Here is an 18,495-nt window from a genome sequence, read left to right as displayed (position 1 = left end):
TCAAGAGTCAAGACCTCCTCTGATAACCCGACATACCCAAGTCCCGGATATAGGTTCCCCAGCCAAACGGCGTCTCCCACATGGGACCGCTGGTACCGTCAAAATGTCGTCAATGGGACAAGATACGTCCACCCGCCACAGCTGGCAAAACGAGAATACTTGCTACTATAGCAGAAGAATACTCGGTTTAGAGGTCTGAGCCCACTGTCAAAGGGATACTTTTATTTTTATTTAAGTACGTATGGGTAGAGCAAAAAGACAATAAGCAACTGCGTGGGAATATCTGCGATAAGATGAACGAGGGAATAAAACAAATGGATTTTACAGGGGAGATTAAAACTTTTGGGCTACTACAGTATATATGCTCCTCACAAGGTTCAGATACAACAACGCATGGGTACGGGCTGCGGATGTTGCCCGTTCCGTTTACTTTGTCGCGTTGGAGACACCACTCCTTTTGAGATTTCCGAGTACGTTGGCAGTCGCTCGGGGTTGGTGTGTGTGGGCGGTTCGACCTTGCTCGTGCTGCTTATTGAGAGCTTCGATAGGGTCTTCTTCAAAGTGGATAGCAGTCGCTTTCGCTCCGTGCGGTCGATACCATGATCGGCCGTAGTAGCGTGTGCGTGGGATGGCATTGCGAGCTTTGCGAGGGTTTTGACTAGTTTGTGAGGCGCTGCAATGTATTACGCTCGATGACAAGTCTGAGGTTGGAATGTCGCACGGATTACCGGTTAGACGTGTTATCTGACGCTGTTTAGGCTGAGATGGGCAGTTGGTAGCGAGCTCTCTTGGGCTGTGTTGGTGTGTATGGTGCGGAAATGTCTACTCTTAACAACGCTTTATATTGGCGCCGGAAGTGCTCCTCCCCAAACAGGAGACTGTAAAGCATTGAACACACGACGCTACTCGCACTATGCGCAGAAGATTCTGGGTTGACTCCGAGGATGAGCTCGGAACAACTCCATGGGCATCCATCTCTCGGCAGGCCCTGGAAGGGAGAATGTGGCCACGCAACCCTTGTCAAATCCTCGGGAGCAAGTCGCTTATGCAATTGCACACCGAGGAAGCAGGGTAGGCCTTTGTGAGGCATGGGCCCCCATGGACAGCCTGCGGACATGACGAGCGTCAATTTACAAGTTTCAACGCGCCGCGAACGCGTTTAATCGGTTCGGTCACGTGATGAGAGCGGAGTCTGTGATGGCCCACGATCTACCCCACACCACATATTTACCACTTCGGCTACTTTCAAGTCCCCTCTGGGCCATGGGTGCCATTTTGCCTTCGTTCATCGGACTGCGGATATCCGGATGGGAGCCCACCGACAGGATGCGGATCCAGACATGGTTCATCCTGAAACCGGGACAACGGGTCGGTAGATTTGAAATTCGCTGAGACCTTGTCCAATTTGTTGTTTACAATGCTGATTTAGATCAAGGTCAGCAGATCCTTGCCTGACTTGGGAACGCGTAAAGGCTTTTGGATCCAAAGAACCCGGATTTAGAAACACCCACAGCCCGCACCAGCGACCGGCCTATTGTGGAACGTCATAGGACAACCCCTTGCTCACACTGTCGGACGGCGGAGAAAGAAAGGCCGCGGTTCTCGTCTTTTTTTTTTTCCCAAGTCGGTGGCCCTGTCTAGGATGGCTTGCCTTCTTATACCAGCGTCGCTGGTAGCGCCGGCCCTGCATCCTCATCGTCCAGAGCATCCTTCCGTCTTGTCACTTTTGCAACGCACTGCACACCTCCAGCAAGCCAACTATGCTCACTGCCCAAGCCACCACTAACGGCGCGACCAACGGCGCCACCTCTGCTGCTGGAAAGTACCACGGATACGACCACCTCACCTTCTGGGTCGGCAACGCCAAGCAGGCCGCCTCGTATTACTGCACCCGTTTCGGTTTCGAGGCGGTTGGGTATAAGGGCCTTGAGACCGGCGACCGTGACGTCGCCAGCCACGCCGTTCGCCAGAACAACATTGTCTTTGTGTTCCAGTCCCCACTGAACCCAGGGAACACCGAGTTTGGTGACCACCTCCAGCTTCACGGCGATGCCGTTAAGAACGTTGCGTATGCGGTCGATGACTGCCGCCGTATTTACGAGGCTGCCGTTGCTCGTGGTGCGAGGTCCATCCGTGCTCCTTGGGTCGAGAAGGATGCCAACGGTTCTGTAGTGTTTGCCACCATCGGCACATATGGTGATGTCGAACACACGTTCGTCGAGCGTACCAACTACAAGGGCGATTTCCTCCCTGGTTACGTGCCAGCGCGAGGAGGCCAGCCCGACGCCCTCCTCTCCCTCCTTCCCCCAACATTTCTCGAATACGTCGACCACATCGTCGGAAACCAGCCCGACCTCGAGATGGTGTCGGCCTGCGAGTACTACGAGAAGACGCTTGGCTTCCACCGTTTCTGGAGTATCGACGACAAGATGATGCACACTGAGTACTCCGCTCTTCGGTCGATCGTCATGACTGATGCGGACGAAGTCATCAAGATGCCAGTGAACGAGCCAGCAGCTGGCAAGAAGAAGTCGCAGATCCAAGAATTCGTTGACTACCACGGTGGCGCTGGAGTGCAGCACATTGCTCTTCGGACGAAAGACGTCATCACCTCCGTCTCCAATCTTCGTGCCCGTGGTGTCGAGTTCCTTTCCATCCCAGAGACGTACTACGAAAACTTGAAGCTTCGTCTCCAGACATCTGCAGTGAAGGTGACGGAAGACCTTGAGATCATTAAGAAGCTCCACATCCTTGTGGACTATGATGAGAACGGTTACCTTCTCCAGGCATGTCTCTAAGAATCTGACTTCCTGTACTTGGTTCGCTTGCGCTAATCTGAGCTTTGTACAGATCTTCACGAAACCAGTCGAGGACAGGCCAACGCTCTTCATCGAGATCATTCAACGGAAAAACCACCAAGGGTTCGGTGCAGGGAACTTCAAGGCTCTGTTCGAGGCCATCGAGCACGAGCAAGACAAGCGTGGAAACCTGTAAATGCTGGGTCACCATTTTAGTTGCATTCTGTCACTCGCTTTCTTGTCACATGACGTTTCCTCAATCAATAAAAGACATACATTTAGGTGAAATACTCGCGGGCCATTGTATTTACGTGCGCGATAGATCTGTCTATCCTAAAACTTGGCTTGACGAGCATGTTACATGACTCATGCGACTTGCAACTTGTCGACGGTAGTGCAAGGAGAGTGGACTGGGTAATTCAAGATCAAAGATGATCGCGAAACATTTCTCCGCGATCGACCTTGCGATGGAAGGGAACAAGCCGCAGATTTGTGGACTTGAACATCCGAGATTTTCAATTACTGTACCTGCGACAAATGTGTGGGGCATTCCGTTCGCCAGTAGTGCGAACGTCCCTTCGAACCGCCAAGCGTCTCCACAAGGAGATGCGAACAATTAAACCTCCACTCGGGCGATGCTCTCGCTCGGGCTATTTTCCATGCTGGACTAAGAGCAACATAAAAGCAAGGGCAACGTCTTTTCGTTACGCTACCTGATCAGAGCTCAATTCCAATCTCCCGCACCGCCCGAAACGTCAACCACATATCTCGAAAATGCTTCCCCATATCGCATGTCCATCTCGCCTCGCTCAGGCCTTCGTCGTCGTCATCTTATGCGCCATCTTGGGCATGGTCTCGCCTGTTGAGGCATGCGGGAACCACCACCACTCTGTGCCGTATGAGCACCAAGACGTCTGTGAGTCTGCGACATCCCGTGCGTAAATTGACAGGTTTTTGACGTGTCTTTTTCTTGGTGACAATGACAGCGCACGGATACTGCATAGACAGTTACGAGAAGGGCATCATCACCTGCAAGAAGATGTACGGCGAGCTTGGACGTAACTACCCGACTTGCCTCAGGAATGCGAGGAGGTATGTCAATTCATGGGAGGGAAGATTAGTTGGCTTGACGATGTTTGACTGACTGTTGCTTTGCACCAGGGTTCACGACAAATGCATTTCGGTCGCGGAGGCTTCGCAGAAGCTCCGTCTTCAGCACCTTTGAAAAAGTAGATTGGGAATCGTCTGTTTTGGGGCATGAACAAATGAACTTTGTATATAGTCACCAGCTTTGCTGCGAAATAAATTGTGCAGTTCTTCATCCTCTCGGAGCTCGCGAGCGCGCAATTGATTGAACCAGCGCGCAATCAATGTGCAAAGCCACACCAAATCTCCACGACCTGCGAGTTCCAGAACATATGCTGGAAACTCGTGTGCAAACTTCCCATCATAGCAATCATAGCAATCATGTCGTCTGACAAGTTCCAGCAATATTTGAAGAAGGTAAGCGGTCGGCTGATACCTCCTCCACTATTCTCTCACGTCGAAGCTAAAACTTACACATGAATCCAGCTCGACGTTGAGCTCTCCAAAGTGCCCGTCGCCGTCGAAGTCGAGCGCCGAACCGGGCTGCCAAAAACCTACATCTTTGGCGGGATTGGCGCTTTCTTCACCGTGCTGATCTTCCTGAACATCTGGGGTGCGCTGTTGACCAACTTGCTCGGGTTCCTGTACCCGGCTTATGCGAGCTTCAAGGCGGTGCGTAGGCGGGGTTGACGCTACGCGGCATGAGCCGGTGATGTGGTCTTTGGGACATTCTGTTGATCATGGGTGGTATTTCCTTAGGTGGAGAGCCCAAGCAAGCTTGACGACACTCAATGGCTTACGGTATGGGACAAGTCGCACTTAGCTACTTTTCCATTGTGCATAGCATGGACTAACATGTACTCGGATGCGTAGTACTGGGTGGTGTACGCCTTCTTCAGCGTCGCCGAGTTCTGGACGGACACTCTTCTCTACTGGTTCCCATTCTACTACGCCTTCAAGGCAGCTCTCATCTGCTACCTTGCGCGTAAGTCTTCCGCCGCGTGCATTGCATCCATCGGGCTGAAGCTCTAAGCGTACAACATCCGTTCTCTTTTGCAGTCCCTCAATTCCGCGGTGCCCAGTTCGTCTACACCAGCTTCCTTCGCCCGTACCTCGCCTCGAACGAGCGCGTCGTTGATAGCAACTTTGCCAAGTTAAGGACCAACGCCACGTCGGCGGCTGCGGACTTCATCGCCGATGAGGTGAAGAAAGATTAGATAGCCGAACAGGAAGGAGCTGGAACGGCGGGGAAACTTTGGCCAAGTCAGGAGCATCTATGGGGACTCTCGGTGCTCTCCGCTTTGCAACTGCGCCGGATTACAGTTGGCATGTTTTGCCCTTTTTGATGTTTCTCTATTCTTCTTGGTCATGCATTTACATCAATACATCACGGTCCTGTCACGAAACCTGGCGGGAGGGGATTGTGCATCGAGAAGGAGGTCAATCTGACTGATTAGCCGTCTATGCAAAAAAAAACTAGGTGGTAAGAGAGGAAAGGATAGATTGCAACTACAAAAGAAACAGATACAGGGGGGATCTTCGGGAAAACGCGGGAGCATAACTACGTCTCATGCCATGTACTGGAATACGTCCCGTTGCTCCTCCATCCGCTCGATGTACTCCTTTTCCAGTAGCATGTCGATACATTTCTTGATTGCTGGCACGGTGGGTCGGAAACGGGCTTTGAGCTGGTCGATGGTCTCGGTGATGAGGAGCTGGTTTTGCATCACTTTCCGGGTTTTCATGATTCGGACAATCGCGGCCTGCAGATACATGAACCTGTAAGTATATTGCGAAGAATGTGGAGAAAATCGAAGCGTAGGTGCTGTCTCGTACCTGTATTACCATACTACGGTCATCCTCGATGCCCTTATGCGTCTCATCGGACTCGGCCTTCTGCTCGGCACGCATGGGGATATCGACCTTCACACGTGTTTTCTTGTTTTTGAACGATGTGTTCAGCTCATAGCGGGTGTTGGGGTCGAAGTTCTTCTTGCCGGCTTCCACGTTAAGCAGCTTGCTCTTGATCAGGCCGTATAGAGCGGACTTCAGGGTTTGCTCATCCAGACTTGTGTTTGTCTCGAGCTCCGAGAAGGTGTACGATGTCGAGGTGTTGAATTGCAAAAGGACGCCCATTTGGAATGTGGATGTCTACAGGGGACGTCGTGAGTCTATACGTCGTATGCTCGCGAGAACTTAGGGCAGATGGAAACCTACTAAGAAGGTATATGGGGTTTTATTATTTTGCTTGACGAAGTTCGCTTTCAGTTCAGCTCGCCCAAGGTGGAAGAGCCAGTTGAGTTTTCTCCCAGAGAACTTATGTTGGTAGAACTTCTGGAAGCGTTCGTAGGTTTTCAAAAGCTAAAATGAAAGGCACGAAGAGGAGTTTGTTAGCTGCTACTCCTTCATTTTCGTTAGACCAGAGAAGTGGAGTATCTCACATCATCGGGGATGTTGAATTTGGTTGTGGTCGCGTTCAGAGGCCATTGCCCGGTTCCTCCAACCAGGATCTGGAAATCAGGCAAATCGCCTTTCTCGTGACTCCGCGCCATTTGTTCCCTGCAATTAGATGAATCAGGCTACGTTCAAGCGAAAATGGAACGCGGAGTATTCATTAACTAGTACATACTTGAACTGGTCGTTCAAGTCCTTACTCAGCGCCACATCTTGGAACATCCGCTGCAGTTTGCTTGTGAATTCGAAACCGCAGGCGTCTTTCAGCTTGTTGATCATGGACTCTTCCGTATCTCCATTGGCTGAAAGCTGGTTGACCAGACGACGAGCAAGTTGTTTCTGATAGAACTTTTGAAACACATCCTTGTCCTCGACATATTTGAACAACGTCATCTATAAACAGATTTGCGATTGTAAGAACCATGCACTGATATGCGAAACACTAAAATCCCAGACTTACCACGCTGTTGAGCACCTCCTCAATCTCCAGCTCATCCGTGATCTTACTGCCTTTTTTCAGCAAAGAGTCGCAATGCTTCGCAAGAAGCTCCGGGCTTTTGCTTGAGCTCTTCTCGCAAACAACATTGCGATTGACAAATTCTCGGCATGCCCTGTCGAGCGATGCACCAAATCCGGTTTCTCCCTTGAAAGCAGTCTCCACCAGGGAGGAGTATTTCCTGTGCACGTCAAGCAGGGCATCGACATAGACCTTTGAATCCACATCTCCTGGCTTCTTAGGCCCTTGCGCTGCCTTTGCTTTTGAGTCTTTGTCCTCTTCTTCATCGTCTTCCCCTTCTGGTGGCGCAGACGCTGACTCTGCAACCTTCTCAACTGCACTCAGACCCTGCTTCCGCACATGGACTTCGAATGTGTGCCGTAATTTTTCCAGACTCTCTGGTACGCGTGATAAAAGGCCGTACATTCGGCTAAGATCTTCAATCTTGTCCTGTTCCAACAGATTCTGGAACTCCTCTTGTATCGGCCCAGTGTGGCTTTCGATCAACACGCTTTCACAACATGTGATCAACGGCTTTTGAGATGATGAATGCAAGTACATTTGCACCCGGTTTTCTTCCTCCGCCAGTCGGGCTTCAGCCTGTGATCAAGCGACGAGGGTCAGTGGAGACCGCTGATTGTGCTGAACGCAGGGAACCATTACCTTTTTCATGTAATCAACGATAGAGTTCTCACTGATGAAGCGTTCACTCTCCATCTTGTAGTAACTCTCAGTCTTAGCAATGAACGGGATTTCGAAGAACTGCTTGTAGATTTCCAGCGTGGATTTTGTTGGGTCGTTCTCATCCCAACCGAGTGAGACTGAAGGAGAGAGTCAGTACAACTCTCGGACCTGTATACGGTAAGATATACTATAGGCGTAGAAACGTACCAAAGCTTTCGACCACCCCATTGATAAGGTTGGTGTCTATGGTCTCTCCGTTTCTTTGTTTCTCAATCAACTTCAGAACGCCATCCATGACTTTCATTTGCAAGGTCGAGGTCCCAACACCGAAGAATGAATCCCGCCAGTTCACCAGGGTCAACTGATGAAACAAAATGTGTGAGCATACATTGGAGGGCATGGACTGTAGCACATGTTCGCGAGCTTACCGTGTAGACATCGTACACGGTCTTCCGTCCCTCATCGAGCTCCCTCTTCACCCAATGCCTGTTCAGATATGCGAAGATGTGATGTACGTAGGTGGTCGCGGTGGTATATCTTTTCCATTCTCGGGTATAGCAGGCAAGCAGGTCCTCGTCCATTTGTTGCTCGGTGTTTTTCCGTAACTGATCGAGGTGGTTTTGAAGATAGGTCTTCAAGTGATTGTAAAGCTCTGCTCCCATGAGATTAGCGCCTACAGTGGAGAGTGCATGTCATTACTCGGATCCGCGATTCTGACGATAGGCTCCTCAAGAGAGTAGGATAACAACGTGTACCTCGATTTGCTGTAGAACCATGTAACGGGGCCTCAGCTCCGGACGTACTGCTCATCCGACTACTTGTACAGTGATCGTAGATCATGCTATATGTAAAAGTGAAAGGTACCGAAAACTCAGTCTGACGTGTTCCACGCGACCTAAGCTGTGCCCTAGATGCCTTGCCGTCTACTTCGGCTTCCCCACCCATTCTCGTCCGGGCACCCTGTAGTCGACCGCGATCCCTCCCACTCGACAGACAGTGTAGTGCTTATCGGTTCTCCCCGAGCGTAAAAAGTCCCAGGCGTGCCTAGCCGCTGTGCGCGATGCATTCTCAATTGAGCCAACTTACGTGTACAAATCCATCCACTTCTTGTATGAGAGTCCATCGCTGAGATTGTTCATGATCGAATCTATTCCAGCCTCTAAGGTAGTCCATGTGACCGCCAGGTCGGTACTTCTCGAGTCGTACGGCATGGTTGATCAGCGTCGGACGATTAGTTACAACTTGAATTGAGGACCGTAGGAGAATGGGCCTGTCTGCTGTGCCAGTATGCGGTGTCGAGGGGCCGTTCGCAAGGATCCAAGGTCGAAGTCCCGGACAGAAAGTGAGAGGGAATCGATACGAGGACTGCTATGCCTTCGCAGGACCTCTGAAGCGCACGGTTGTTGGGAGGCAGGCCGTTCGGACGTGTGGGAATCTTAAGCGATTACCGATGTTTCTGGCAGCTTGGCTGTTTGGTATGCCAAGCAGGCCTGCGGAAGGGATCGGATAAGTGTGCACGTACTGTACTGTACTGTGCACAAAATAAATAAACCCAGTTCGCGCCGCGTTCTCTTTCAAAAGTGGGTTGTGTCCGTTCCAAGCAAGGAAAGTCTGGCGTGAGGACGCTGTGTGATAGTAAATTGCAGATCTGCGAGAGGGCCGCGGTCCGGAAGTCTTACATCATGGTAGCTTCAACCGCTCAAATACAGGGGTACATTCGCGAAATTGCGCCGAAGCTGGACACAGATCTGGTGGAATATGTGGGTGTCTGCATGCATGTCCTGTTTTTTCATAAGAAGGACTCTGCTAAACGGTTGCGTTCGTGGAATTAGGTGGCAGGTTACTTTGACGACCAGTCCAGCGATCGTTCACAAGATGGTCTCTTCGACTTCCTTCAGCCACTTCTCAACGAAGCTGGCAGCACAGATGATGAGGTCGAAGCATTATGCGAGCGATTAGCAGCCCTTAGCCCTTCCGCTCAACAATCCATAGCATCACATGGCGTCAAAGTCCTAGAAGGTCCCATTACTATGAGTCAGAACGTGGCCTCGTTGGATGTCGGGCGGAATGTGGACCTGAGGCATGTGCAGTCCTCAAGCGGACCGAAAGCCACTACTGTCGACCAGCGGAAGCTGAGGGCGGCGGAAAAGAAGTTAGCGGAGAAGAATGCGAAACGAGGACTGTACGACCCGGATGCCATCCCAGTCTGGAACCCAGACGTGAAGCCAGCGCTGATTGTGAACCAGATGAAGGCGTCGGGTGGAGCGGGCAGCTTGAGCAAGGACATTAAAATTGAGAACTTTGACATTGCATTTGCCGGAAAGAAGATCCTACAAAGTGCGACGTTGACGCTGAATCACGGGCGGCGCTACGGTTTGGTGGGCAAGAACGGTATCGGAAAGTCGACATTGCTGCGAGCTGTTGCACATAAAGAACTGCAGCTACCGGCCCATATCAGGGTGCTTCACGTTGAGCAGGAAATGGCAGGGGACGACACACCAGCATTGGATTCGGTGATGAAAGCGGACGTGGAGCGGACCTCGCTCTTGGAGGAAGAGAAGACATTGTCCGCAAAGTTATCAAAAACATCGACTACCACGGAAGACGCCGAGAAGTTCTCGAAACGTCTTAAGGAAGTGTATCAAAGAATGGAGGAGATCGAGGCAGACAAGGCAGAATCGAAAGCTTCCGCTATTCTCAACGGTCTCGGATTCACACCGGAGCAACAGAGAGCACCTACAAGGACCTTCAGTGGAGGATGGAGGATGCGTCTCGCGTTGGCGAGTGCACTATTCTGTAAACCTGACTTGCTTCTTGCCGATGAAGTAACGAATTACCTCGATTTCCCCGCCGTTGTATGGCTTGAAAGATACTTTCAAAAGTGGCCCGCGACGTTACTTGTCGTTTCCCACGACAGATCCTTCCTCGACGCCGTTTCCACAGACATCCTTCACCTGCACGATGGTGCATTGGACTACTACCGCGGAAACTTCTCCGTGTTCGTTGGGACCAAATCCGAACGACGACGAAACCAAATCCGTGAATACGAAGCACAGCTTCAATATCGTAACCACTTGCAGGCGTTCATCGATCGCTGGAGATACAACGCCAAACGTGCCGCACAAGCACAGTCAAAAATCAAAATCCTCGAAAAGCTTCCTCCACTTGAAGCGCCACCGAAGGATGACATGGAGGGCATTGCAGGAGAAGGCCAGGACATTTTCTTCCGTTTCCCAGACCCCGAAAAGCTCTCCCCGCCAATCCTCCAAGTCGACGACATTCGCTTCGGATACACCGCTCAGCGCGATATCCTCAACGGCGTTTCCTTCGATCTGCAAATGGATTCCAAGATCGCCGTCGTTGGTCCTAACGGTGCCGGTAAATCGACACTGATCAGGCTTATTACTGGCGAGGTGACCCCTCAGAGGGGTATTGTGCAACGGCATGGACGGTTGCGCATGGCGCTGTTTAGTCAGCATCACGTTGATCAGCTGGAGTTGGGTGCCAGCAGTGTGCAGTTCTTGCAGGCCAAGTTCCCTGGCATGCAGGAAGAGGAGTACAGGAGAGTGCTGGGACGGTATGGCTTAACAGGCACGACGGCGCTGCAGCCCATTGGAACGCTCAGTGGAGGACAGAAGAGTAGAGCGGTGTTTGCGTGGATGGCGATGAGCAACCCGCACGTGTTGATTCTTGATGAACCTACCAGTAAGTATCCCTATGAGGCATAACATGTTCATCCGCAAACCTTTACTTACCCCTCATCGCCTTCCAGATCACTTGGACATGGACTCCATCGATGCGCTTGCCTCAGCCCTGCGCGAGTTCCGCGGCGGTATCGCCATCGTATCCCACGACGAACGCTTCCTCGACGCCGTATGCAATGAAGTCTGGGTGTGTAATGAGGGCAAGCTCACGCGGTTCGAGGGCAAGACCGGAAACCAGGACGGCGTCGTTAAGCAGTATAAGGCTAGCTTGATGATTGACGAAGTTTAGAACTGTTTGGGTAGATCACATATATGCCTAAGCACCTTGTCTGTTCATCTCAAGGCGCAATCTCCTCGCATTCGCCTTTGTGGGGCGGCGTACATAGCATCTTATACAGCACCATTTTTTATACACTGTTTTGTGACTGAACATTGGACGGTCACAAAGACTATCCGGCATCTGAATTGTGCTGCGAATGCGAGGAAGATACTACTATGGTCTCTTCTATGTCGTGTATTGTATGTACATACATCTTTACATAAAGCGCATAAAACGTCCGAACAGTCAGCAATCACGAAGCGTGCCGAAGCTGAGCCCTCAGCCACGGCGAGTCCTGATAGTACCTGGGGAAATCATCTTTTGCCTTAGCCCGACATAACATAGTGTCTCGCAGCCCAGGCAGTGACCATGGCTTACTTTGGATTGCACAGCTGCACTGCAGCTCGCAGCATATTGAAGTAGTACAGTATCTCGGCTGGCAGGAGCTGTTGTATCAAGATCTGCATTTCGGTGCTAAGCTGTACTGAGAAAGCGGGCGACTTACCGAACCGAAACAGCGTATACACAGCGACGTAGCCGGCAGTCCAAAAATCGCAGCGTGTGTCGTTGCAGGCGGCCATGAGCGGCTACAATTCGAAGGCGAATGAATGTCAGCTTGCCGGACGCAACCTCGCACAGGAATGGGCCAAGTTGCAAGTGTATACCAGCCCAATCCCCCGACACGCAAAAAAGCACACAGCATAAAAGGCGCACGACCACAACGTCGCGCTGAACTCATTCAGCATGAGCCGGAGCATGCCGGCGCGGAACGGGTAGCTGCCGGCGAAGCGGAGGAAGAGAAGGACGAGGTTTGCTATGAAGAGGAGGAGCTGGATGCTGGAAATCATATATCAATGAGCATACATCCGGCGGAATCGTTACACGACAAATGACATGCAACCGTACAGATAGGCAATGACGACAGTGACGAAGGTATGCCGGCGTATCTCGGCGAATAGCGTGATGAAGAGGTCGGCTGTGAGGAGACATATTTGCAGGCCGGCGGTAAGGTAGAACGATCGGACGCTGAAACTAGACATTGTGTTTTGGTCTCCGATCTATATATGTAACGAATTGTATAGAGGCGAACGAGATCTGGAAACAAAGCTGTCATTATCCTGTCAATCTGGGCGCGTTATACGCGCGCGCGTTTCCATCCTCTTGTGACTCTGGCCCGTCATCTTCCCACTGAGGTTGGAAAACACCGTGCACCATCAGGACCTCGTTGTCGCAGCTCTCTCCCATCTTTCCAGTCCATAAAAAAGTCCAGCACACGTCGTCCACGCCGCCTACCCGATCTCTATCCCAACTTCCCGCCCAAAAAACAACCTAACCACAACCCAACCCAAAAATGGCAGACTACAACGACTTCGAAAGTTTCCGGTAAAACCCCATCCCCACTCTCTCCTAACCGCAAACCCCATCTCATCAAATTCTTTCTCAACCTTCACGTTAGAGCAACAATGACCCGCGAAGAAATCGGCGAGTGGTTCCAACGCCGCTTCAACCGCCCCATGGAAGCATACGACGTGTACAAGGTTGCGAAGGAGTTTTACCAGCTGGGCGCGTATTCGAGGGCGTTGGTTTGTTTGCAGATTTATGTGAGTTGGGGGATTTGGGGGAATGTATTGCCCTCTCCTTTCTTTCGAGAGGAATATTGCTGATATATGCCAAATGGTAGATTACACTCCCTGGCGCAACCACACCAGGCCGACATCTCCTTGCATACTGTCTCCTCCATCTTGGCGAGACGGAGCGATCGTTACGGGAGTTCAAGAAATGCGTTAAAGGTAAGGTTTCTTAATATCTCATCCTTGCTTTGTGATTTCAGTGCGTATCTCACGACCCATCCTTTTCTAGAGGGTTATCATGACGATTGGCAGCTCGTTGTAGAACTCACCATTGAACTCGAGCTTGCGCGCCGTGCTGCTGCGACACGGGAGCGGGAAGCTGGGTTGGGTGGTGGATTAGGAGGACCGGCTACAACTCACTTTAGTGGCGGGGCACAGGCGTTTGGGATATATGGGGCGTAGGAATTTGATGCCCGATGGACAAGTGCTGATGTACACAGTGTACATAGATCAAAGTGTGACTGATGTGTGAAATTTTTTGTTCTCATGGACGTCGAATACAAACCATCGATACCAAATGCCCAAATCACGTAATGCAGTTTGCGACAGACGGATGAGGTGCAAGCATCAGTCAGATATGTAGTGGGGTGAATATAGGAACAGGGGGTGTGAATACAAGGGGGTGGGCAATGATAAAACAAATGGCAAGCAACGAGACGGAAAAATAGTGTCCAGCACCCAACAGTGAAAGTTCCAGTTCTATACAGCATCTACATTAATACACCGTATTTCGTCCTTGTCCAAGAGCTTTGGGAAAAGGGGGGCTGGGAGCTCATTTGCTTCATATATACAACAGCCATGCGTACGCCGCAACTTAAAAGTCTTGTGGAGATGGTATAGGGGTCTCGACGGCCCCTAATATCCACCATTCTGTTGAGATCGAGAGTATTGCTGGGCACCATACTCGCCTACCACTACTGGCGGGGGTGGATAATGCGCATACTCCGATGGGGCATATCCGTTGTAGTCCGCCGGATGTCCGTATTCGCTCCTTGGGCCTCCGTATTCGCTCCGTGCGCCGCCGTAATCGGATGTAGCACTCATGGTTGGGTAGGTGGCATACATGACCGGCGCGCCATTAGGATATACTGCGCCGCCGCCGTAATCGCTTCTCGCCCCTCCGGACTCGCTCCTTGTGCCGCCGTAGTCACTTCGAGCGTAGTCGGAGGCATACATCGGGCCTGGGGAAGGCGCGCGGGAGGCGCCTTGCAAATCCATCAGGAACTTTTGCCTTCCGTCTGCAGGCACATAATTTGATTCTGTGCTGACTGAGTCGAGTCTTTGGAGTCCAGCGCCGCCGGAAACGCCAAGACCCCCGTCGGCTCCATCTCTCTTTGCCATACGGTCGCGGAAGTTCCCAGATGGACGGAGTGTCACTTTGCGGAAGATATAGATGCCCACCATTGCTGCGAGAATAGCACCGCCAGCGGCACCAAAGATGGCGCCTGTAACGTACACTGTCCTCTTCGTTGCTTCTTTTTTTTGGGCATCAGTTTGAGGAGTAGGCCCTGGTGCAGCGGAGGAGGTGACAGTCGTTGAGCGGGTTGAGTTGATGACAGTGACACTCGCCTGCGCGGACGAGCTGGTTGTGCTTCGCAGACTAGACGATGTGGAAGACGCGATACTGGAAGCTGATGTTGATATGACGGTCGCAGTAATGGAGGTAACCGTAGGCGGAGTGCTGGTGGGAGTAATGCTCGGCGGGCTGGATGGGGGTGTTGAGGTCGCTACAGGAGGGTCCGACGCAGTGTCTGTTGGGGTCGTGGTCGGACGGCCTAGAACATGCAAGGACAGTATGAGGGCAACGCCACAATGAAAGGCTATCAAGCACAAACCATTTACCTGGGAGTGTGGGGATTAGAATGGTTGGAAGTGGAAGCGAAATGGGGGGGAAGCCTTGTGCAAGTGTTTCGACACAGAGCACAAGGAGTATCATGCAAAGAAGCAGTGTTCTTGTGAAGCCTTGGTTGGCGTCCAGCCGGGCGCCATTTGGTTTTCGAGTTGCCGCCATTTTCTTTATTAGGTCCGCCGGAAATAGCTATGCGAGTTGAAGATGGTCGTTCTTTCGCCTCTTCCAAGGAAACGGCCTGCCTACGAGGGTTGCAGCTCCCCCTTACGCTCGTATACGTGACGTTTTCCCAGCGTTGGCACACGGTGCTATAACGGCACGGTAGGTTCTTTCAGTGCCGATGAGTCCACCGTCGAGTTCGTTCAGACTTTCCGAATACGGTCGTTTCCACCGATGTTGTTTGTGGGAGTAACTACCCGTTCAATGCGTTGCAGTAGAGTGAAGGATATCAATGAGCGGCAAGCGGACAGTGATGGGAGTTTGTTGGGATTGGGGGCCAGCCCTCGTTGCTTTGCGCCGTTTGTAAAAGGGAGGCTTTGAAACAACGGACGCCGTCAATTTTGAGCGGATCTTGATGATGGGCGTTGATCAGATGAACTTGAAATTGAAGCTGCCGCAACTTGTAAGAGCTCCTGGTCTCATCATGCTACCTTGGCAGAAAGTCATATGGCCTTTTGGGGTGTGCAACTTTGTGCGACATCATGGCTTTCCAGATCGTCGCAAGCCACTCCTACGCCATGGCGCAGTCGCACACTCCGACTGACAGGACAGCGACATTGACGACCTTGTCGATGAGGCATAGACTCAGTGTCGTATGGACAGCAGCAGGTGGGTTTGTCGTAACGTACTCTTACCGAAAAGCGAACAACTGTTCTTGCCGCTACGCCGGGACCTGTGCATTTGGCTCTGCAGGATTAAAGCATGGCTACATGTACAGATTCTGTGAGATCTTGGTAAAGGGCTCAAACTGAAGCATGACTTTTCGCTGTCCGATAGATTTCGAATCATTCGATACCAAGCTCGTTTGCGTTATCAAGGAATGTCAGCAGAAGCTCTTCCTCCCGCCATCGGCATCACGCCCGAAGGGGCGATCATCGAGCAACCGCAGCCAAATGCATCGTCATCCCAAGACATCCCCGCACATTCAGCACCCTCGGCAGCCCCAATAGATCCCTTGCTGAGCCATGAAGCTCTCTCACAGGGCGTCCACACCAACACGGCTCCGGAGAAAGACGTCCGATTTCTACCGCCATCAACACGCCTCAGTTTAAACAGTCTGTTACCCAAAGAGGAATCGCCCGCGGTGGCGAATGAGGAAGAGAAGTCCAAGCCTTTGGAAACGAGTGATGCGGTCGGCGGTGTCACGGGGATAGTGGGCGGGATGGTGGCCTCACGGGAGACGGTGGACGCAGGTGTTGATGCGGGCGTGGAAACAGAGTCTCCAATAAGGCCCGCGGAGTTCGAGGTGGAGGTCCCGAAAACGGGATGGGAGATGGATATGGATGTCTCCGGTTAGTTTTGCGATGAAATCGTCGACCCCCTGGCACTTGCGAGAACAGACAATGCTAACCTGACTTCGCGTCACTTCCAGCAATTCTCAACCGCAAAAACAACACCCACCCGTACATCGCCGCCTGCAAGCAAGCCAGCGTCGTGCCCGTATCCTACATCCTCGACCGCCTCGACGCCGCCGAAATCATCATGCCGCACCATGGACTCGGGCCCAAAGGAGCCGAGGCGTTTGCGAAAGTGCTTGGATCCAACCCGACTTTGAAGCATCTGGATCTGATGTACAATGGCATCGAGGCGGGTGGGGCGGAGATTGGACGGAGTTTGCAGATCAATAGGGCTCTTACGACGTTGGTTTTAACGGGGAATAGGTTGGGTAAGGTGTGCCATTTAGAACGTCTTGATTGGGCATCTTTGAACGGTGTGCTGATATATTCATCCATGCGTAGGCTTCGACGGGTCCGCAGAGATCGCGGACATGCTTCAATTCAACTCCACGTTGGCCGTACTAATCCTCAAAGGTAAATTTTTATCGAGACATCGGCCCCACGTTCATATTCACTGGAATGATACGTTCCGCAGAAAACAACATCGGCGACAAAGAAGCACAGCTCTTCGCCGAGGGTCTTCGCCACAACTCGTCTCTGCACAGTAAGCGCCTATTTCTCAAGCCGTACATGCTACCTTCCCGGGCTTAACATGTTTCACAACAGCCCTCGACCTCAGCGACAATCAAATCGGCGACATCGGCGCCATCGCCCTGGGCGTGGGGCTCTCAGGGAACGACTCGCTGAGGGATCTGAATTTGAGCTGGAACCATATTCGACAACGGGGGATAGCTGGGCTATTGAACGGGATTAAGGCACGGGATTCTATTACCTGTAGAATGGCTTCTGGCGAGAAATATGGGGACCTGATACTTGATGATTTACAGGATAACAACATGATGACGAGCTTGAATCTGGAGGTAGGTTCTAACGACAATCTAATGAAAGTGGGAAACGGCGCTCAATTCCTGGCTTAATTCCATCATCCGCAGGCGAATGGAATCGGCGACAACGGCCAAGCGGTCGCCATGTTCTTGAGCAAAAATAACATTGTGCAGGTTCTCAATCTGAGGTGAGCTCGGTTAACAATGAGAGGGAATATCAATGATGTCTAATGAATGATGCACATTTTTCGACCCCGACAGACGGACACGGCTAAGCGATGCCGCATTAGCACCCATCGCAAAAGTCCTTGAGCAAAACTGTATGTCCCGGCCCATTCATACACATTTGTCCTCCTCTGTACAACGCCTATTGATGGGCGAGGGATCTGCATCATTAGATGGAATCAAGGAACTCGATATCTCGGATAACTCCTGGTCGCACGTCGCCGCGCCTGCGCTCTTCAAAGCGTTGCTCAATTCGACAAGTATTGAGAAGCTGTATATGCGGGTAACATCGATCTTTCGCATTATACACATCTGGAAACTGGCCCCGTTGATTCATTGCACCATATCACTCTCCAGAACATAAAACTCCCCCGCGAAACCCGCCTCAAACTCGCCGAACTCATCCGCGACAAACCCGACCTCCAACTCATCGAAATCAGCGAATCCGACGCCGACATCGCTCGGAAGGAAGGCAACAACGGGATGGGGATCTCCAAGGCGTTCCTTGTCGAGCAGCGACGGAAGCAGGAGGCCGAGGAGGGGGAGAGGGAGGCGGAGAAGGAGGCGGAGAGGGTGAAGGAGGCGGAGAGGGAACTGGAGAGGGAGAGGGAAAGGGTGGAACGGGAGAGGGTGGAACGGGAGGAGAGGGACAGGGAGGAACGGGAGGCGAGGGAGGAGGAGGGAGGTTTGGATAAGACCGCTGCGTTGGGGGATGGTGGGGTGGCGGATGAGGAAGGGGTAGATGTCAATGCTAGAGAAGAATAACTGTAATGTTTCAATCAGACGAAGACATCAAACAAGGAGAGACG

The 18,495-nt window shown here is 51.8% G+C and overlaps 9 protein-coding genes across 9 annotated transcripts; 6 read left to right on the top strand and 3 right to left on the bottom strand.

The window, feature by feature from the left end:
- The first annotated feature begins 1,603 nt into the window (after window positions 1-1,603).
- EV422DRAFT_61704 (Glyoxalase/Bleomycin resistance protein/Dihydroxybiphenyl dioxygenase) lies at window positions 1,604-3,291 on the top strand. Its single transcript, XM_053073990.1, has 2 exons — window positions 1,604-2,786; window positions 2,851-3,291. Exons 1-2 carry the CDS (start codon window positions 1,761-1,763, stop codon window positions 2,992-2,994), a joined length of 1,170 nt encoding a protein of 389 aa, XP_052925437.1. The 5' UTR covers window positions 1,604-1,760; the 3' UTR covers window positions 2,995-3,291.
- Window positions 3,120-4,069, top strand: EV422DRAFT_529994 (uncharacterized protein). Its single transcript, XM_053070365.1, has 3 exons — window positions 3,120-3,714; window positions 3,785-3,890; window positions 3,960-4,069. The coding sequence occupies exons 1-3, from the start codon at window positions 3,573-3,575 to the stop codon at window positions 4,021-4,023; spliced, it is 312 nt and encodes a 103-aa protein (XP_052925436.1). The 5' UTR covers window positions 3,120-3,572; the 3' UTR covers window positions 4,024-4,069.
- A 4-nt stretch (window positions 4,070-4,073) lies between these two features.
- On the top strand, window positions 4,074-5,278 carry EV422DRAFT_529992 (TB2/DP1, HVA22 family-domain-containing protein). Its single transcript, XM_053070364.1, has 5 exons — window positions 4,074-4,301; window positions 4,371-4,556; window positions 4,644-4,685; window positions 4,758-4,869; window positions 4,944-5,278. Exons 1-5 carry the CDS (start codon window positions 4,266-4,268, stop codon window positions 5,099-5,101), a joined length of 534 nt encoding a protein of 177 aa, XP_052925435.1. The 5' UTR covers window positions 4,074-4,265; the 3' UTR covers window positions 5,102-5,278.
- On the bottom strand, window positions 5,279-9,094 carry EV422DRAFT_529989 (Cullin). Its single transcript, XM_053070363.1, has 11 exons — window positions 8,605-9,094; window positions 8,274-8,359; window positions 7,947-8,191; window positions 7,726-7,879; window positions 7,498-7,655; window positions 6,799-7,434; window positions 6,514-6,731; window positions 6,326-6,443; window positions 6,102-6,245; window positions 5,721-6,035; window positions 5,279-5,647 (listed from the first exon to the last, which is right to left on the bottom strand). The coding sequence occupies exons 1-11, from the start codon at window positions 8,727-8,729 to the stop codon at window positions 5,453-5,455; spliced, it is 2,394 nt and encodes a 797-aa protein (XP_052925434.1). The 5' UTR covers window positions 8,730-9,094; the 3' UTR covers window positions 5,279-5,452.
- Window positions 9,095-9,548: 454 nt separating this feature from the next.
- Window positions 9,549-11,511, top strand: EV422DRAFT_496534 (P-loop containing nucleoside triphosphate hydrolase protein; the record flags this gene model as incomplete). The annotated part of the gene is made up of 2 exons (XM_053067882.1): window positions 9,549-11,223; window positions 11,291-11,511. The coding sequence occupies 2 exons, from the start codon at window positions 9,549-9,551 to the stop codon at window positions 11,509-11,511; spliced, it is 1,896 nt and encodes a 631-aa protein (XP_052925433.1).
- Window positions 11,512-11,720: 209 nt separating this feature from the next.
- Window positions 11,721-12,625, bottom strand: EV422DRAFT_529986 (transmembrane protein 138-domain-containing protein). The gene is made up of 5 exons (XM_053070362.1): window positions 12,448-12,625; window positions 12,207-12,378; window positions 12,047-12,128; window positions 11,920-11,977; window positions 11,721-11,846 (listed from the first exon to the last, which is right to left on the bottom strand). The coding sequence occupies exons 1-5, from the start codon at window positions 12,579-12,581 to the stop codon at window positions 11,795-11,797; spliced, it is 498 nt and encodes a 165-aa protein (XP_052925432.1). The 5' UTR covers window positions 12,582-12,625; the 3' UTR covers window positions 11,721-11,794.
- A 92-nt stretch (window positions 12,626-12,717) lies between these two features.
- EV422DRAFT_61598 (uncharacterized protein) lies at window positions 12,718-13,801 on the top strand. The gene is made up of 4 exons (XM_053073950.1): window positions 12,718-12,924; window positions 13,000-13,142; window positions 13,223-13,331; window positions 13,402-13,801. Exons 2-4 carry the CDS (start codon window positions 13,005-13,007, stop codon window positions 13,572-13,574), a joined length of 420 nt encoding a protein of 139 aa, XP_052925431.1. The 5' UTR covers window positions 12,718-12,924; window positions 13,000-13,004; the 3' UTR covers window positions 13,575-13,801.
- Window positions 13,801-15,326, bottom strand: EV422DRAFT_61592 (uncharacterized protein). Its single transcript, XM_053073949.1, has 2 exons — window positions 15,015-15,326; window positions 13,801-14,947 (listed from the first exon to the last, which is right to left on the bottom strand). The coding sequence occupies exons 1-2, from the start codon at window positions 15,181-15,183 to the stop codon at window positions 14,028-14,030; spliced, it is 1,089 nt and encodes a 362-aa protein (XP_052925430.1). The 5' UTR covers window positions 15,184-15,326; the 3' UTR covers window positions 13,801-14,027.
- A 523-nt stretch (window positions 15,327-15,849) lies between these two features.
- On the top strand, window positions 15,850-18,487 carry EV422DRAFT_529974 (uncharacterized protein). The gene is made up of 9 exons (XM_053070361.1): window positions 15,850-16,532; window positions 16,613-16,906; window positions 16,980-17,051; window positions 17,113-17,181; window positions 17,244-17,392; window positions 17,465-17,497; window positions 17,570-17,649; window positions 17,723-17,781; window positions 17,860-18,487. The coding sequence occupies exons 1-9, from the start codon at window positions 16,061-16,063 to the stop codon at window positions 18,048-18,050; spliced, it is 1,419 nt and encodes a 472-aa protein (XP_052925429.1). The 5' UTR covers window positions 15,850-16,060; the 3' UTR covers window positions 18,051-18,487.
- Window positions 18,488-18,495: the final 8 nt, after the last annotated feature.

Source organism: Fimicolochytrium jonesii (assembly GCF_025526975.1).
Source record: "Fimicolochytrium jonesii strain JEL569 chromosome Unknown EV422scaffold_12, whole genome shotgun sequence".
NCBI lineage: Eukaryota > Fungi > Chytridiomycota > Chytridiomycetes > Spizellomycetales > Powellomycetaceae > Fimicolochytrium > Fimicolochytrium jonesii.
The sequence above is the reverse complement of the archived record's forward strand: the minus strand, read 5'-3'. Positions and strand labels throughout refer to the sequence as shown.

Bases quoted from the DNA above. Each gene is read 5' to 3' on its own strand.
- EV422DRAFT_61704 (XM_053073990.1), top strand. From the start codon at position 1,761: ATGCTCACTGCCCAAGCCACCACTAACGGCGCGACCAACGGCGCCACC. The intron at 2,787-2,850 runs GCATGTCTCTAA...AGCTTTGTACAG, and splicing joins AGAACGGTTACCTTCTCCAG to ATCTTCACGAAACCAGTCGA.
- EV422DRAFT_529994 (XM_053070365.1), top strand. From the start codon at position 3,573: ATGCTTCCCCATATCGCATGTCCATCTCGCCTCGCTCAGGCCTTCGTC. The intron at 3,715-3,784 runs GTGAGTCTGCGA...TGACAATGACAG, and splicing joins GTATGAGCACCAAGACGTCT to CGCACGGATACTGCATAGAC. The intron at 3,891-3,959 runs GTATGTCAATTC...GCTTTGCACCAG, and splicing joins TGCCTCAGGAATGCGAGGAG to GGTTCACGACAAATGCATTT.
- EV422DRAFT_529992 (XM_053070364.1), top strand. From the start codon at position 4,266: ATGTCGTCTGACAAGTTCCAGCAATATTTGAAGAAG. The intron at 4,302-4,370 runs GTAAGCGGTCGG...ACATGAATCCAG, and splicing joins TCCAGCAATATTTGAAGAAG to CTCGACGTTGAGCTCTCCAA. The intron at 4,686-4,757 runs GTATGGGACAAG...TCGGATGCGTAG, and splicing joins ACGACACTCAATGGCTTACG to TACTGGGTGGTGTACGCCTT.
- EV422DRAFT_529989 (XM_053070363.1), bottom strand. From the start codon at position 8,729: ATGCCGTACGACTCGAGAAGTACCGACCTGGCGGTCACATGGACTACC. The intron at 6,036-6,101 runs GTAGGTTTCCAT...CGTCCCCTGTAG, and splicing joins AAACCCCATATACCTTCTTA to ACATCCACATTCCAAATGGG. The intron at 5,648-5,720 runs GTACGAGACAGC...ATGTATCTGCAG, and splicing joins ACCGTAGTATGGTAATACAG to GCCGCGATTGTCCGAATCAT.
- EV422DRAFT_529986 (XM_053070362.1), bottom strand. From the start codon at position 12,581: ATGTCTAGTTTCAGCGTCCGATCGTTCTACCTTACCGCCGGCCTGCAA. The intron at 12,129-12,206 runs GTATACACTTGC...TTCGAATTGTAG, and splicing joins CGTGTCGGGGGATTGGGCTG to CCGCTCATGGCCGCCTGCAA. The intron at 11,978-12,046 runs GTAAGTCGCCCG...AGCTCCTGCCAG, and splicing joins GTATACGCTGTTTCGGTTCG to CCGAGATACTGTACTACTTC.
- EV422DRAFT_61598 (XM_053073950.1), top strand. From the start codon at position 13,005: ATGACCCGCGAAGAAATCGGCGAGTGGTTCCAACGCCGCTTCAACCGC. The intron at 13,143-13,222 runs GTGAGTTGGGGG...GCCAAATGGTAG, and splicing joins TGGTTTGTTTGCAGATTTAT to ATTACACTCCCTGGCGCAAC. The intron at 13,332-13,401 runs GTAAGGTTTCTT...ATCCTTTTCTAG, and splicing joins GTTCAAGAAATGCGTTAAAG to AGGGTTATCATGACGATTGG.
- EV422DRAFT_61592 (XM_053073949.1), bottom strand. From the start codon at position 15,183: ATGGCGGCAACTCGAAAACCAAATGGCGCCCGGCTGGACGCCAACCAA. The intron at 14,948-15,014 runs GTAAATGGTTTG...TGCATGTTCTAG, and splicing joins TCTAATCCCCACACTCCCAG to GCCGTCCGACCACGACCCCA.
- EV422DRAFT_529974 (XM_053070361.1), top strand. From the start codon at position 16,061: ATGTCAGCAGAAGCTCTTCCTCCCGCCATCGGCATCACGCCCGAAGGG. The intron at 16,907-16,979 runs GTAAGGTGTGCC...ATCCATGCGTAG, and splicing joins TTTAACGGGGAATAGGTTGG to GCTTCGACGGGTCCGCAGAG. The intron at 17,182-17,243 runs GTAAGCGCCTAT...GTTTCACAACAG, and splicing joins CCACAACTCGTCTCTGCACA to CCCTCGACCTCAGCGACAAT.